General features: G+C 50.6%; 1 protein-coding gene across 1 annotated transcript in view; it reads left to right on the top strand.

Annotated features, from left to right (window-relative positions):
• LOC104530618 (general transcription factor II-I repeat domain-containing protein 1) overlaps positions 1–16,752 on the top strand; it is a gene marked incomplete at its 3' end in the record, with an annotated part of 37,372 nt that overhangs the window by 19,475 nt on the left and 1,145 nt on the right. Inside the window, 12 exon segments of the mRNA XM_029086809.1 lie at positions 2,782–2,819; positions 3,786–3,866; positions 5,594–5,683; positions 6,210–6,269; positions 6,721–6,786; positions 7,924–8,107; positions 9,260–9,318; positions 9,504–9,569; positions 10,413–10,496; positions 11,404–11,587; positions 12,333–12,361; positions 13,096–13,212. Coding sequence (XP_028942642.1) covers positions 2,782–2,819; positions 3,786–3,866; positions 5,594–5,683; positions 6,210–6,269; positions 6,721–6,786; positions 7,924–8,107; positions 9,260–9,318; positions 9,504–9,569; positions 10,413–10,496; positions 11,404–11,587; positions 12,333–12,361; positions 13,096–13,212 — 1,058 coding nt within the window.

Raw genomic sequence — 16,752 nt, 5'->3', positions numbered from 1 at the left:
GAACCTGCCATGTCGGCAGCGTTAGACCAGGCAGCGAGTGAGCCTGGCAGTGCACCGAGCACTGAAATCTCACAGCTTTGGAGGGCACAGACCTCTCGGGCTGCCCAACCCTCTGGGTATTTCCAGCTTCAGAGGAGGGTTTAGGGGTGGTTTTACCCCATGGGGTTGAGATGGCTTTTGCATTACCTTGCTGCCCCATTGCTGTGGGACACCACCGTGTCCCCTCCCAGGCTTTGTTTTGCTGAATGGAACAAGCCAAATTCTTCTCACCCTCTCCTCTGCCAGGGATGGGGTCCCAGGAGCACCCATGGGTGTCACTCGTGCCCCATGCTATGCCACGGTGACATTTCCTGTCAGTTGCAGAAGCTGGCTTCACTTCTTGGTACCGTTGGCTGCGAGTGCAATACAAACCGTGCCACACTGGAGCTCTGATGCAAGGCAGAGCCAACCGTGGGCATGGGAAGAGGGTTAAGATGAGCTGGTGGTTGGGTTGCCTTGCCTGGACCAGGTCTCTGTGGGTGATGTTGGTTTGCTCTGTGCATTGATATGGTACAGGGATTGAAATGGTCGGTGCTCAGCACAGAGGTGTCTGCAGTGGGAATTGGCTGGGCTGGGTCCAGACCTGAGATGCTTCACTGGTGTAACAGGGAGCCTGTGCCAGAGGAGGAATTAAACTTGAATCTGCAAGATCCCCAGCTAAGGCTCAGCCACAAAATCATTTTCCAACCTTTTTTTTTGCTCTCTGCACTTTCCTGAATCGCTCCTTGTCTGAAGGCATTTAGACTTGGGGAGCAGCAGAGCATCCATTGTGTGCTGGCTGCCAGGGGAAATGGTGATGCTTCAAATACCACTGGCCTCTAAGCATGCTGCAGGGCTGAAACCTGGCCTGGGGCTTCTTGTTTTCCCCTTCATTTGTTAACATTTGCAATTAGAACACTTTTAATTTTGGCAACAGAAGATCCCACTGTGCAGTTAAATTGACGTGACTGGAAACAAGGATGTAGAAGGATGGGATATTAGGGATGTTGAGCTGGTTTCTGCAAAGCATTAGGTAGAAAACCAGCCACACGTATCTGCGAGAGCATGCCAACACGGTGGGAGCTGAGGTTTGCTGCTGCAGAGCTCCGAGGGCAGCTGGAGGTTCATGGTCCCCATGCTGCTCTCACTAGTGTTTCACCATCCCCGTCTCCCCTGCTGCACTCCAGCTCTGGACCAGGTAGGGGTTGCATGATGTGACCATCTTTAGAGTCTTCTTTATAAGCCCCTATGAGGAAAAATAGGTGATTTAGGGGTGGTTGGTACTCAGATGGATTTGGATCACTCTTCCCATGGTGGTGCCATGATGTGGACCACACTGGGCTGAGGTGACCACCTTCCACTGGTGTAAATCTGGCACAACCTGAAGATCATCTTGGGATCCCTTGTGAATTTATCCGAGTATATATATGCTGGTTCCTGATTTACACTGTCATCATGTGTGTTGAATTGGGCCATGTAGCCCAAGGTTCACGTGCACCACTGGTTACAAAGGGAATCATGAATGTCAGTGGTGGGGCACAGGTTGCTTTGCCTGCCGCAGGGGTCAGCTTGAATGTCCCCAAATCTCCCAGTGCATTGATAATACCTCTCTGTAGGAAAATAGACATGGATATTTAAATCCCACTGTGATCTTCCTGCAAATGAGGAACCTCTGTTCCCTGGTGGGAGCAGAGCATTTCCATAGCAGTGGTCCACCCAGGTCAGAGTCTCATCCCAGGGAAAGGGCAGTGCCAGAACTCCAGGGAGAAGGGCCAGACACTGCAAGGGGTAACATGGTCCCCAGGGAAACCCTTCTCACAGATTTCCCTAGGGAAAGGTTGACTTTGACCCCAAGTGGGAGAGTTTAAAACCCTTCCCAAGGCTCCTAGGTCACATACACGGTACTTTCTAGACCAGAGAGCCTTTTTACCCCTCCCACATATAGGAAGAACATCTCGAGAGCACTCCTGGCTTCCTTCATGTTGCCTTGCCAGTTTGTTCTGCTGACGCTGCTGAGTGGATTTAGGTGAACGAGAAGTGCTTTTGAACATTCCCCCTGAGCCAACGGGGATGTGGTGCTGGCTCAGAAGGGTTTTCCTTTCCCCCTGAAAGACCAGCATCCTGGAGGAGTGTTTTCCAGTGCTGTTCCTTAGATCATTTTCTGCCAAAGCGCCGTGATTGTTCTTGGTTAAGAAAGAGAGAGACAGAAAGCAAACGTGTCCTGAGAATGCAAAATAATCTCATTTGGATGCTGAACACCTTGGGTAAATTCCTGAGCGTGCAAAGTTAACTGTAGACACAAGTTTGGGATAGTGCCCAGTTTTCAGGGGAGAAAAGCTTTGGGCAGAATAAATATTTACCAAATCAATTGACTTTTTTCCTTTCTCCCTATTTGCTTTAGCTCCGTGAGTAACCACAGTGTAACGATGCTTTGTGCGCTGCTCTCTGCCGCAACGGGATGGAGTTGACCAGCTTTCGAGCTTAAAACTCCTCTTGTTTTCAGGAGCTCTCTGCCGTGGTTACATCCGTTGGGGTCTAGTGGCAGGGCTGATACCAGGGGACAGTTTGGGAGCAGGGTTTGATTGCAGAGAAACCCACAGGGTGGGTGTAGTGTCCCCAGGGACCCCTCTGCAGCCCTTGCCTGGCATGGCAGGGGGCTGTGGTGTTTCTCCCTCCTGCCAGGATCACTCCTACCCACACCGCTGGGTTTTAAGCTCTTTAGTTGCTCCATTACCACTTTTCTTGTCTGCCTTTTCCTTCCAGGTCCGAGAAGTGTAGTGTTTCTGAAAGCTGTGAACCGGGTGAGGATAATTCATTTTCTCTTGCAAAATAGTGATATGGGGAGGGGGCATTGGAGAAAGCTGCCTCCAAGTCACTTGGACATGTGGGACCAGTTACCTGGTTGCCCGACGGGATGGTTCTGGCAGGATTTTATCCCTGTTTGATAGATGCAGAGATGAAGGGTCTTACCCTGCTACCCTCCAGCTGGCTTCCAAAAGTGCATAAATTGAAATAATGAGACTTAAGCACATGCTTAAATGCAATGCTAAGGGAGGTCTTCAGTCTCAGAGTTCCTTTCTTCCTAAAAGCCACCATGATTGGGTCACCAGGAAATCAGCAGTGTTGGTGTACTTAGCACCGCAAATGATAGGGCAACACTTTTCCACAGGTTTAGGGGCTTAGACCCATTGAATCCCCACCAAACAGGTGAAGCCATGCCATGCCTGGCTGTCCTGCCTGCCCAAGCTGCAAGCTCCTCGCCTGGTGGGGGTTTAAACCCCACTGAATTGTACCAGGGTTCAGCTGGACATGCCCTGGTGTGATGCGGCTGCGGTCGGTCCTTCCAGAGCAGGGGGTCTGCAGAGGAACTTGTCCCCAACATGAGTTTGGGAGCATAAAAAATGCCAGGAGTGCCCTTTGGAGATGGCTCCTCCTGCATCCCCACCAACACTTGTTGGTGACCCAGTTCATTTTAAGTGAAGAAAGCCAGGAAATGACCACATAACGAGGGCTGGCGGCTGGTTCAAGGGCTCCGGTGGCTTCTGCCAGCCAAGATGTTTGCAGAGGCCATGCCCACAGATGTCCTTTGGGTACCTCCATGCCATGGGCTTGATGCTGCTGGGCCACTTGGCCAAAGCCTCGTTGCTGCAGGATGCTCAGCTGGCACTGAAGTCACAGCTGGCCATGGTTTCCCTTCTGCATTGGTGGGCAAACATGGCACTGCTGACTCCTGTTGGTGATTGCCTTTGGTTGCCTTTCCCCAACAGGTACCTCAGGAGAGCTGGGTGGGATCAGGCAGATCAAAATCGAGCCGGATGAGCTGGACATCATCCAGATCACTGTGCCAGGTAGGCACTGGGGTACTGGCTGTGTGCAGGGCTGCTGCGTAGTGTCTCAGCGCGTTGCTTTGAAAAGAGGCATTTGTCTCACAGCACGGAGGGTCCTCTGTGCCCCTGCACTGGTCTTTCTTCACTGAAGGTCATATTAAGGGTCATATTGGGAATCAGTGAGTTTCCTGGGGGTATTGCAGGGTGGTTCAGGGTTTGCTCTTGTTTCTCTCTCTCTCCTTCCTCACTTTTTAATGTTGCCTTTCCCTGGGAGAAAGCAAGTCTGTTTTGCTGCTTTCCTTCACGCACAGGATTGGAGGATCCCAGGTATCGAGTGTGGGATGCATTTGATGAGATCTTTAATTTAGAAAAACAGCCTGGTTCTGAGGAGTTCACAAGAACAGGTTTAATATTAAGCATGTGCTGAAAACGTGTTGGAATCAGTGGCACTGAGGCTTTTCCCCATGTTTCTGCCCAGAGAGGTCAGTGATGGTGGGTGGCGATGGCGGTGAGCAGTTGGGTGCTTGAGGGGAAGCTGGGAGAGTCATTTTCCAGTTACCTGACCTGGACAGCACAGCCTATGGTAGGATGATCCTCTGTGTTTAATGAGTGGATAGTTAGCACTTTGCATTTGCAGTGTGCTTTACAAACATTAATTAATAATCTCACCAGAATGAGGTCAGCAACAGGACTCCCAACGTACCCAAGGGTGAGCAGTGCTGGGGGCAGCGGTGATGCCTGGCCCTGCCATGCTGGTGTCATCTCTGTTACACTGAGCAGTCCCCTTAATAGAGTGATATTTGGGGGAGTCACTCCAGGATTATTATAGAATGGATTTAACACACAGTTAATATGGGGGAGGCAGAAGGAACGAGGTATAAGGGGTAGATCAAACATTTTAATTTTCAAATTGGCAGCTAATGGAATAGAAGAAAGCCAATACGTGGCGAGCTGGCGGTGTGTGCGAGGAGGAGGAGGAGGAGAAGGTGTTATCACTTCTCCAGTAACGGGTAGATCACACTTCAAGTCCAGAGTCTACTTTTTCTTACCTTATTTGAAGATCAAGTTCAATCAGAGGGAATATAGTTGAGGGCAGGGAGGAGGATTAATAGAAAAGAGGTGTTCACCTACAGGGAGAAACGGATGAAATTTGGATTATTTATCCTGCGAGGTGATGATTAAGAAGTGACCTGATTGAAGTATTTAAACTAGCTGCAGGTTTATTTAAAGCTACATTTGGACAGATCTTTGAGGGCATTGGAGAGCCCAGCATTAGGGGAAACAAGTTTAAATGAAGGGGGCACACAGATGATGTCAGGGAAGCCCAAGGAGTGTGATTTTGGGGAGGAAGGCAGCATTAGTGGAACAGTTTTCTCACAGTGGAGTAGCTGAGTCAAGCGACATTAACTTCTTAAGCCAAAATTGAGTGTGGAGATGGAATTAAGCCAAGTAAATAGTTTTGAACTCTCTTTGCTCTTCACCTTCCATGGAGGATAGGAGGAAACTTTTGCTCTTTTCCCTCGGGCTGAGAGGTCAGGTGTGTTTCAGGGACAAGCTCCAGCTGGTCCCCAGGAGGAAGAGGGCAGATGCCCCTCTGGAGCAGCTCTGGGGCTGTGGCGTGCGGGGCTGCCAGGAGTGGGGGACCCTTTGCTCAACCCTTGCTGATGGGCCAGGACCCTGCACCCTGTTTTGGGGACGGTGCCCCCCCATCATTGACACAAAAGCCACCCGTGGGGTTTTGTCCGCAGACCGATCGCCCAGTTCAGATGAGATGCAGGATGCGGTGCCCTCACGCATGGCCTCGGACGAGTCCAACTACATCCTAGAAACGGTAGCAGGTACCAGCCATGAGGCATCCAGGAGGCTGCATGGGGGCACGGGAGTTGGGGAGTGTGTCAGAAATGAGTAAATACCATTTTGTGACTCAAGGTGATGGAGTTGGGACCCACTTCCAGAGTCGTGACCTCAATCAGGCCAGTTGGGAGCTCTGATAGACAAACTGGTGGCTTTTCCAGCACCACCTCTCCTTCCCAGCGCTCTCCAGCCCCAGCTCACTGCAAACCCTGGCTCCTCTGCCCAGCTTGCGACTGGGATTTGCGCTGGGGGATTTGTGCCGGCGCTGCAGCTGCCCTCGCTCATGCCAAGTGCTGGGTCTCATCTCTTGGATGTAGACAATGGACTTGTTCCACTTATGCAGCTCATGGTGTGATGCTGATGGCCCAGGCCTGTGCTGGGATGTGTGCTCAGAGCTTAGTGAGGGGAGGGGAAGGTTGGGTAACGGGGGGGGGACCCAGAGATTACCTGCTCATGTCTGGTCTGGTTTTGTTGGCACTGGCCATGGATAACCCTCCTCTTCCTCGGCAGGGACAGAGAAGGGGCCCAGCGAGGAGTCACAACATGAAGAAAAGCAGATGGAGGGGTCAGGTGAGTGTATGATGAACCCTGAGTGTCACCTGATCATTGCAAGTTTTTGGAAGGATGGATGAGCACAGATGGATTTTGGGTTGGGTTTCCTGGGCTTCCTACCTTATCAGCAAAGCATTCAGCCTTGGAAAAGCTCAGGCAGAAGAGCACAGCCATGTTCCTGGGCTCTGTCCTCCCCTCTCTTCCCCAGATTTACTTTGTCCTCTATTTTTTTTTCCTCCTTGCTGCTAGCACAGCTCTGTGGCAGGTTCATTGCTGCCTTTCCTTGCTCAGGGATGAGCTTGGAGGCAGCTGCCAGAGGGCTGGCACTGATCTGGGAAGCACGAAGAGCGCGCAGCCGGCTCTGCCGGAGGTCAGGGGCTGCTCACCTGCGCTGTGTGTCGCTTTCTCCAGAGACAGCTGGGTTCTCAGAGCATTTCTCTCTTTTTCTTTTCTTTTCTTTTTTTTTCAGATGGTATAGGGGACGTTTTGAGTCATTTGAGGAAACAAGTTGAAATTTTGTTCAACACAAGATACGGTAAGATGGTCATTAACACACGTTCATCATGCTGAGTGCCAGCCTCTGCCATGGGGAGCTCCTAATTGCTCAGAAATGTCACCTACCATTTCCCAACCAGCCGCTGAGTAAAGGTGCAATCTAATTTGTTCATTTGCTGTCTGCTGGGTTTATAAATGCATTTGAAATCTCCCCGGGCCTTGTTATTGCAGCTCTTCCCTTGGTTTTCTCGATGCCTTTTCACTGGCTCCAGTCCAGGAATTGCTGCCGTGACCTTCAGCCTTCCTTCTGTGGAAGGAAGGACCAACGTGGTTCCTCCATCACTTGTTTGAAATACCAGAGAGGGTTTTCCACTTGAGGTGGTTGTGGTGTGGCCCAGGAAGGCTGGTGGGACGCTGGTGCCAGGGGCTGACACTCAGCATGCTCTGCTCACCCCTTTTGAGAAAGGTTATTTAACCCAGAAAAAATACAAGCGAGGTCACACGTGCGTTTTGAGAGCTGGGAGAAAGTTTTTGCCACTGGCAAGACCAGCAGACGCGGCTCTGCCCAGCAGATCCCACAAGCTGGGGACAGAGCTGAGCTGCGGCCCCTGGGCTGGGAGAGCACCCCACGCTTTAATAGGGGGTTCTTGCCCACGCTGCTGGGATTTGGACCTGGTTTTTCACCTCTGGCACTGGCTGTTCAGTTGCTTTTTGGCAATATTTAGCAGAGCAAGGGGAGCCCTCACCATGCCAGGCTGCACAGGCTGGCACGGAATCCCCCAGGCACATTCCCCATCCCCTCATCTGGCAGAGGGACATCCATGGAGGTCTGAACATGGGGTCCCATTGCCTCATGGAGAGATTCTTGCAGCCTTAGTAGGAAGCACTTTAGATGCTTGCCACCAAAAGGCAGGCTGTGTCAATGCAGCAAATGCAACAGCCAGCTGCTGGCAGCTGCCTGGCTCTATCCCTAGCCTTGTGTCTGCCAACATCAGGGACATCTGCCTGGCTCTATCCCTAGCCTTGTGTCTGCCAACATCAGGGACATCAACACCATGCACAGTGTGACAACAAACACTCCAAAAACATCTCCAGCCCCTCACCAACGTACTGTGTCGCTGCTGCTTTGACCCACTGTGGAGGTCCAGGAAACTAATGAGATTTGATCCCCACGCAGCGAAAGCCATAGGAATATCAGAGCCGGTCAAAGTTCCCTACTCCAAGTTCCTGATGTACCCTGAGGACCTGTTTGTTGTGGGCTTGCCCGAGGGCATTCTGCTACGGCGTCCCAACTGCTTTGGGATTGCAAAGCTGAAGAAGATCCTGCAAGCGAGTAACAACATCCAGTTTGTCATTAAAAGGTAAGGCAGGTGGAGTGGCCCTCCCTTGGGATGTTCCTGCTTGGAGCTCCTGCTGTTGTGCAGTGTCCATCACTTGGTCACCTTCAATAAATGTTCTTGGTTAGAAGCAACCAGGGGTTGTTGCCTTGTCAGGGCCATCCTTGAGAGGCAACAGTGGTGTTGTCATTTCTCCCTTGATGTCTTTTGGGTTTTTAACCTGCTTTTGCAAAACTTTGGCCACAGCAGCAGGGAGCACCCAGGGGTGGGTGAAGGAGCCAGAGCCTTTAATCTTCAGGGTGCTCAAGTATGGGGCAAGGAGAGGGGCTGGGAGCCCCGGAGGGTTTTCCTATGGGAAGCAGTTCCAACCAGGGTCCAGATGTGCACATGGGATGCTGTGGGCACCAGGGAAGATGATGTCCTTGTGCTGGGGATCAGGGGTGTGTCACAGGAGCTGGTGGGGTTGTGAGATGCCATGACCCATGTAACACAACAGCATTGCTCTGAAAGAGAGAACAGGTCCAGCAGAGATGGATTTAAAAATGTCTTTAGGTATTTTGAGGGGTTTTGCACCCAAATGCTGACTCAGCCTCCCTTGCAGAGGAGAGAGCTGATGCAGCCAACACGGCGGGCGGCTGAAACAGAAAAGAAACGTTAGGAGTGCAGAGATTTTGAGGTGTCAGACCAGCAGTTCCCAGGCCAGCCCGACCACACTTTGGGGTTCTCCTGTCCCAATCCCAGCCCCATTTCCCTGTAGCACAGCTCATAACGAGCCCTGCTAAAGCATCACTGTGTGCTTTTAGCATTAGGTACCCAAGTGACAATTTTTGGAGCTAGTTGTATGTTGAAAGAAGCCGTGCATGGCTTCTCCCATCCCCAAGAAATGTGTGGGACCATGTCTCCTAAAAGTCTGTAGCTGGTGATTTAAGCTGCTCAGCCATCACCATCTTAATCTCATCCTGGGGAGCATCAGATTGGCTCACTAAAGAGCCTGTCGTCATGAAAATTATTTCCAAAGTTCCTCCCAATGCATTGCAGGAGCTTTCAAAGAGCATGAGCCAGAGGCAGCTAGAGAGTTGTGGCTGTAGGAACGTTGTCTTAGGGGATGCTGGAGCAGCAGAGTGTGATCGACCGGGTTGCTCACTCGTGTGCCCTCTGCTTCTTGCTGTTTTCCAGACCGGAGCTGCTGGCAGAGGGCATAAAGGAGCCGGCGTCGGACAGCCCGGCAGCCAAAGGTAGGCTGCCAGACGCCCGGCCCCGGGCCGTTAAGGACTAGGTAGGAGAGGAGTGAGAGCGTTTTCCTACAGCACGTCTCTTGCCTTCCCTCCCCACCTCGTTAGTTTTTTGGCTGGAAACCCCCTCCTGTGCATCCCCCTTGGCTGCACCACCAATCCTAATTCCTCTTATGTCCCTGTCTCAGCTGCCAGCGAGAGGGACTTGAGCGAGGTGCTGCTGGAGGATGCTGTGAAGAGACAGGGCTTTCAAGGTGAGGGCCTGGAGGCATCTGGGTGGGGTTTGAGGCAGAACCCCTGGCCCCTCACAGGGGCTGTGTAGAACAAACAGATGTAGGAAGGGAGCGGCCGTGGGGCATCAGGGCTTGGTGGGTTGGCAGAGGATCAAGGCAAGGCAAGGATGGGAGGAGGAGAGGAGGAGGTGGGGTGAGAAGATGGGAAGGACAGACAACCAGAAGACGAGACACGCAGCCAGGGCAGGCAGTCCCATAGGTCCAAAGAAGAGGCTTGAAGCACTCTGGATGGTGCCCTAATTAACCAGCTTTGCTTATCTCACCGTCTGACCTTGAGGAATGCATATTAATTCATCCAAGCCTCAGAGTTTGCCTTTTCTGGGGCTTTTTCCACCCAAGTGATGTTTGTATAAGCACCTCTCCTGTCCGGTGCGCACCAGCAGCCAGCACAGTGGCTCCATCGGGGAAGGAGTGACAGAGAGAAGCTCATGGGCTCAGGGACAAGTGCTGCCCCGCTCGAGAGTCCCTTTCCTTGGGCCTGGGAGGGTTTGCAGAGAGGGACGGAGGCTTTTCAAAGGCTTTGGCTTTTCAGAGAGGCTTTGGAGTGTGTTTTATTTTAACGCTGGTAATTATCGCAACTGAATCTTCGATTTCATGGGGCTTTTATTCTTAGCAAACGGGCGGGGGAAAAACAAAACATATTTCTGTTTAGATTATTTTTAAGGACTTTGAATGGCCCACTCCAGAGATTAGCTAATTGCAAGATAAGGACTTTCCTATAATTAGAAAATGGCATTACTTAAAAGTCACAGAGTGCCTTTTAATTTACCAGCAGAAGTCCATAATTGTTTCTTTATTTTACAGAAAATTATGACGCCAGGCTTTCCAGAATAGACATCGCTAACACGCTGCGGGAACAAGTCCAGGACCTGTTCAATAAGAAATATGGTGAGAAGCCAGGGTGGGAGTCGGTTCTATTCCCCCTTATCCCTCCTGAAGTTTTTGCTCCCTATGCCTCTGGGAATGGTGGGTCTGGGAATTGGTGCTCTTTGCAGCAGACATTTGCTGCGGAGGTGGCTCCTGCACAGCACGGAGGGAGCTGGTGACAGAGAGCATGCCACAGCCCTGCCCGCTGCCAGCCTGCCTGCTGCCTGGCCACGTTTTGGTTTTATTTTAGCCCTCCCTCCATAAAGGATAATGATGGTAAATTTACTAGTGGAGAATTGTGGAGTAGTGGGAGTGCAGCGAGTGGTGGGAGGTTGGGAAGGGAATAAGGAGGGGCTGTAGTGAGCACTTGAGAGCACTGGGAGATGAGTAGATGCCACTTCTCCTGTCCCCAGGGCACCTACCCGGGCTCTGCAGGACACTCGTGCAGCCTGCCTGCCCCAGCATTTGTTCTTTATCAAACAAGGCAGGGAAATGCTGTTATCACCATTTTCTAGGCAGAGGTAAAACTTGTGCAGGTTCCCACAAGAGCAATTACTTGCAAAGAAATGAGTAGCCTTGGTCCTGCAGCCAGACCTCAGAGAGGGAACACGCCTATGGATTTACCTCCAAATAATGTCCCAAAGCAAAGAGCAGCAGCTTTCCATCCCTCCCACCACACTGCATGGGCATCACCGTACAGGATGGTGCCTCTCCTCATCCCCACTAGCTCTTCTGTGCACTCATGTTGCCTTGGGACCCATCGTGGAGGTGACCTGAAAATGTTGGTCCTTGATCTAAGGCTTGACGTGGTGCCTCGAGCAGCCTGCCCACGCCACGCTGTGCTTTGGCGATGCCAGGGATGGAGCCAGAGCTTCATCCCTGGCATCCTGTTCTCTTACCACTCACTTACCACTCACCTCTCTCCCAGGTGAGGCCTTGGGGATCAAATACCCCGTGCAAGTGCCATACAAGCGGATCAAGAGCAATCCAGGGTCTGTGATAATAGAGGGGCTGCCCCCCGGGATCCCCTTCAGGAAGCCCTGCACCTTCGGCTCGCAGAACCTGGAGAGGATATTGGCCGTCGCTGATAAAATCAAGTTCACCGTGACGAGGTACGTACGTGGCAAGAGGTGTCAGCCACCCCACTGGGCAGGAGGGCGAGAGGAGGGACCTGACCTAAATGCACCTATTAATGTAAATACTATAAATGCCTCCAGCGCCCAGGACAGCAATTAAGTTGGCAGCTAATGATTTGACAGAAAGGAGAGGGCTGTAATATAGAGACTCCTGCTCTTTCCTCCTGTCTGCTGCCCAGGGAGGTGGTGGGAAAGCACTGGCAGGAGAAAACAGTGCTTGGTGTGTGCTGGATGCATGGGCAGAGAAATCCCAGCCCCTTTTCTAGGAGGCTTGTGATAGGAGAAACGCTGCGTGGTGTATTGGTGGTACAAGGTGGTGCTGGGGGTCCTGCAGTGCTCAGAGAGCTGCCGGGTACTGGCTGTTCACGATGGGGTCCTGTGGGTTTTAGAGCCAAAGTGGGAGGGGAAAAGCACTTTGTCAGTGTTTCACTGTAAGGTGAGACAGGGAAAAGAAAACTGGTTTTAAGAGCAGCTCCATCACCCTCTCACTGGGCCACGCTGCCTGTCGTCTTACCGATGGGGCACAGGCTGTCCCAAACAGGACTGCAAGGTCCCCATCCCCACGGAGCTCCTGCTGGTCCCACACGAGCCATGGCACAGCCCGTGAAGGACAGGCTGGTCCCTGTCCCTCCCTGGGCTGTGACAGGATGCTGAGTCCAAGTGTGTTGGCTTCCCAGTGGCGTTTCATTTTAAATCTCCTTTTTTTCCTTATTTTTCACAGGCCTTTTCAAGGACTCATCCCCAAGCCCGGTAAGAGACGATGCCTTTTTGCCTAAGCAATGCATTGGCCAAGTGTTTAGTGGTGGTGAGGGAGTTGTAAGCTGTGGGTGACGAGCAATAACTTTAGCAGCTGGAGGAAGTTTGCCCCTGACCTCACTTTTCCTGGGCTTCCCACTTTGGTTTTGTTGTGGTTTGGTGCATTTGTTTCCACTGACCAAGCCAGCTGGGCTCAGCACCACCCAAGGCACTGCTGCTGTGGCCTTGAAATGGTGGCATTTTTCAAGAGCTAATCTAGGGCAGGGATCTGTGTTCTGAATTTAAGAAAGCAGCCGCTTTCTTAAGCTTTTTCTTAAAAGAAATAAGTGCTGCCATGAGCTGGTGGGTTCGGTGGTGAGGGAGGGTCGTGGGAAGGGGGTGATTAACCACAGGGTCCACATCGGGCTGCAGCAGCGTGGCAGTGAAAGCCTTCTCCAGCTCGTGGGCATCCTGTGTGTGGATACACCAAGGCAGACGTGGGAGGAGGGAGGATGGAGTGTCTGGATTGTGCTCTGTACCCGGCTGCAGAAATCACCATCCCAGAGCTGCGTCCTTTCCCGCGCATCGCTGTGGTGGCTCTGTCTCTCATTTCTAGGTTGCCCAGCAAAGAGAGCTGGGTAAAAACCTGTCTTGGTTTTAAATGTCTGTAATTCCGACTGTTGGAAGAGCACAGATGGGTGCAAAAAATGCTGTCGTCTTTATTGATGGCTTCCCATTTCCTTGGCCAGCCTCCATGGGGATGGCACAATTTAGGCAAGACAAATATGAGGGAGAGGAAAACATTTATATACCCTTACTGGGAACAGCAGAAAGGTGTGAGATGCCTGAGAGAGCTCTAACAAAAGGCGAGCTGTCTGAGAAATTCAATCCAGGGCATGGTCCATGTGTTGACCCTCTACACCCCTGTGTGTGGTCCAGCCAAGTTGATGGGGTCCCACCTCCACAGACTTTGGGTTTAGACTTCCTGTCTTTCTGTCCTGAGCAGCAAGGTGCCTGCTGGCATCGTCTGGATCTTAAACCAGCCTTCAGTGAAATGCAGGTTTTGCAGAACTCTGTTTTATACATGGAATTACATGGCTACAAGGCCAGAGCGAGCTGAGGATGTATCCGCTCCTCCAGCCGCATCTTGTCTTCCCGTTCCTCCGCCGTAATCAGTATAATTACGTTAAGAGACGCTGATCCGACACAAATCACACCATTAACAAAGGAGCACATCAGAAGGCAAATACTTCAACATGCCAGCTGGCTTGGAAACGCAGCCTGATAGATAGAGATGTAGAGGAAATTGATTTTCTTTTCGATGCACAACAGTTTTTTCCCTCCTTCTCCAGCTGAATGCTCTCACCACAGGCTAGCCCGTGCTAGCACAAACCCAAAGGCATATTTTATTCTGTGTATGGTGGTACCTGAGCGGGCTCGGGAGGAGGTCACAGCATCCCTGCTGGGCTTGGGGCTTCATGCCCTCTCCTCCCACGGGGTTTTTAAATAAGAGCAGTTGCAGGTGAGAGGTTTTACTTACTTGACATCTTAATTTGTTATAAACTATTTCAGATATTTGCTAAATCTTCAGAGACAATGCCAGGATTTATAATTATATTTTAGTAGTCAGACTACCACCAGAATATCTCCTTGGGGAAAACCCCCCCCCCCCTCCCCCCCAAAAAAAAAAATTCCCCTTGATAGCAATCAACCTCTCCTCTGCTTTTCCACCTCATTACATCAAAGTGGATGGTGGCAACACAGTGGCACATTCACTGCCCTGGCTTTGATCGCTTTTCACCTGCCTTAACAAAAGTAATGATTTCTGACTAGCCATAGATCATTAAAAATGTAAATTTAAGAGTGTTCTTTTTACTTCAATCCTGTGTAGTAAAGTCCTGCCATGTAAAATGAAGAGCAGCAAGAGAAGTGCATGGTTGGCATTAAAACAAAATCAATGAAAACCACTTTTATTTTGCAGGGGAGCGTTAATATGAAAACAATAGTTACTGCCAAGCAGGATGGCATTGCAAAGGCATCTAAAAGCGGGAAAGCCCAGGAGATGACTGTACAAATGTACAGGAGGTTACGTTTTTTTGTGGATCAGTTTGGACAAAAATTAGGTGAAAAGTACACATTTCAAGGGAAAAGGGAAATGTAACTTTTAATTTTTTTTTTAAATCACTTTGGAGTGATTTTAGTTTCCTTTAGGTTAACTTACAGGGTTTAATTTGCCTTAAACAGGTTGTGCACCTCCTGCACTGCAAAGAGCATCCCAGATAACTGCAGGACCACAGAGGACTGGCCTCCTTATCTCTCTCTTTTGGGGACACCCAATTTTTAAGTGCGACGGGAACAGATAAAAAGAATTTCAATATAATCTGAGTGCCAAGCGTGCTTTTGCTCAAGATTATCTGTAATTTCTCTGTCGAGATGGTATCTCCCTGCAGTGGGTCGCAGTGGGGGGGTGATGCAGCTGGAGGTGCATGCCTGCAGGGATGCTGTTTGCAGAAGGAGGTGGTTTTTTGGAGGGAACAAGACTGGTTTTTGGAAAAATAAAGACAACGGTGCTGCCCAGCACCCAGAGGAGGTTGGTGGCTGCAGCTGCTTTCTGCAGCGTGGATTTGCAGCTGCTTTCGAAGGTGGGATGATGGCCCCAAGGTCACCGGTGCCTCTGCCAGCACTTTACCCGCATGGGTCCCAGGGGGCTTTGACCCAGGAGTAAAACCCTCCTGACATCCTGAGATTTTCCTTTTGATTTCCCATTTCTTTTCTCCCCACTGCTGGTCTCTGCTCAGTGAAAAAGACCTTTCAAACCCCTTTTGGAAAGCAGAACGATCTCTCAGCATTAAAACAGAAGTGGGAGAGCAGGGAGTGAAGCTCCAGCACTATAAACACAACACTTATCCTTTCTTTTCTCCTTTCCTGAGGCACAGAGATACAAAACAGGCTTAATTTGAGCCTCTGAAAAAAAAAAAAAAATAACCAAGCATAAGTAATCTAGCACGCATACAAAAAAATCTTTCTGTATGTTAATTTTTATGTGCTTTGATTGAAAATTTACACCAGCTCCATCTGTCCTATTCCCCAAACTCCCTACCACCCTGATAGATTATTTCCCATACTCCAGTTAATAAAGTAGGGCAAGCAGTGTTCTTTAATTAAAAAAACCACACATCTAGGCATCCTTTTTATATAACTTTTTTTTTTTTAATCACGAGAGCACAATCATTCGCAAGACTTTGATGAGATGTGCCTCGCATTGGAAACTCCTAGCAAGAAAAAAAAAGAAAAGAGGAAAGCACTTGATGGGGCAGCAATGGGAGCTGAGCACATATTGCTCCATCACCAGTTGCTTTTTGAGGTCCAGCCCCCTCTCCCTTCACCTCCCAGCTCTGATGTTTAACCCCCGTGGGAGCAGCTGGATTATTTTTACTTCTGATTCGCCTTCCTGCTATCCAGGGTGAATTATTTTTTAGTGTTCAGCTGGTTAGTGTTTCTAGTCTGAAGGTGGAGGATCAAGCAGATAGTGTGAGGAGCTGTGGAGCTTCAAAGCCTGTTTTGAAGCACCTCCACGATTCCAATCACCTTTTTCTTTGCCTCATTTTTGTCTCCTTTTCCCTTTCTCCTGCACGTGTGGCATCCTTGCGCCGACGGGAAGGCAGTACCATTGCCCAACTCATCCCAGCCCTCGTCTTTGCTTTGCTCTTGTCTCCCTCCCATTCCCCACCAGCCTCATACCCTGAACGTGTCCTTCAGAGACCCCAAACCCCTGTTTTTCAGGGTGCTCATTGAGCTGGGTGCTGCTCCATCCCAGCTGTGGTCCAGCACTTTGGGATGCGCTCCGTACCTCGCAGCACAGTGACTGTGAGCCTGGTGAGATGCCTGTTAAGGCTGAACAGCACATGTGGGTTACCAGGACAAGGAATTTTAATTATCTTTCTTAATCAGCTTGATTTCATAACAGCACCTTGAAATCTTCACCTGAAATGCTGCAGATGCCTTTGAGTTGCTGCGCACCAAATGAAATGCTGCATTGCCCTTTCAAAACTGTTTCTGATTTATATTGGAAAGATGCTGCTGTGTGCTCCTCTTCCTCACTGCCTGCCCCTGCTCCTGCCCATGCTCCTGCCCATACTCCTGCCCGTGCTCCTGCCCGTGCTCTGCCTGTGTTCCTCCTTGGTGGGAGCCATGCCAGGACCTCCTTCCCTCTTGGCTTGGCCTCTAGCTTGGCTTTGAAGCACCGGCGTGACCCGTCTGTGTCTCTCCCCCTTTTCATTGCATCTTTGAGGGGAGACATTTTGCATTGCCTGAACATTTTGCAGGGTGGGTGCTGGGTGTCTGTCACCCAGTGACTTGGGGGATCAGCTGATGTGCAGCATCATTTATTTTCCGGCTGGATCCTG

Source organism: Antrostomus carolinensis, unplaced genomic scaffold (assembly GCF_000700745.2).
Source record: "Antrostomus carolinensis isolate BGI_N321 unplaced genomic scaffold, ASM70074v2 scaffold5149, whole genome shotgun sequence".
In the NCBI taxonomy this organism is placed as follows: domain Eukaryota; kingdom Metazoa; phylum Chordata; class Aves; order Caprimulgiformes; family Caprimulgidae; genus Antrostomus; species Antrostomus carolinensis.
The sequence above is the reverse complement of the archived record's forward strand: the minus strand, read 5'-3'. Positions and strand labels throughout refer to the sequence as shown.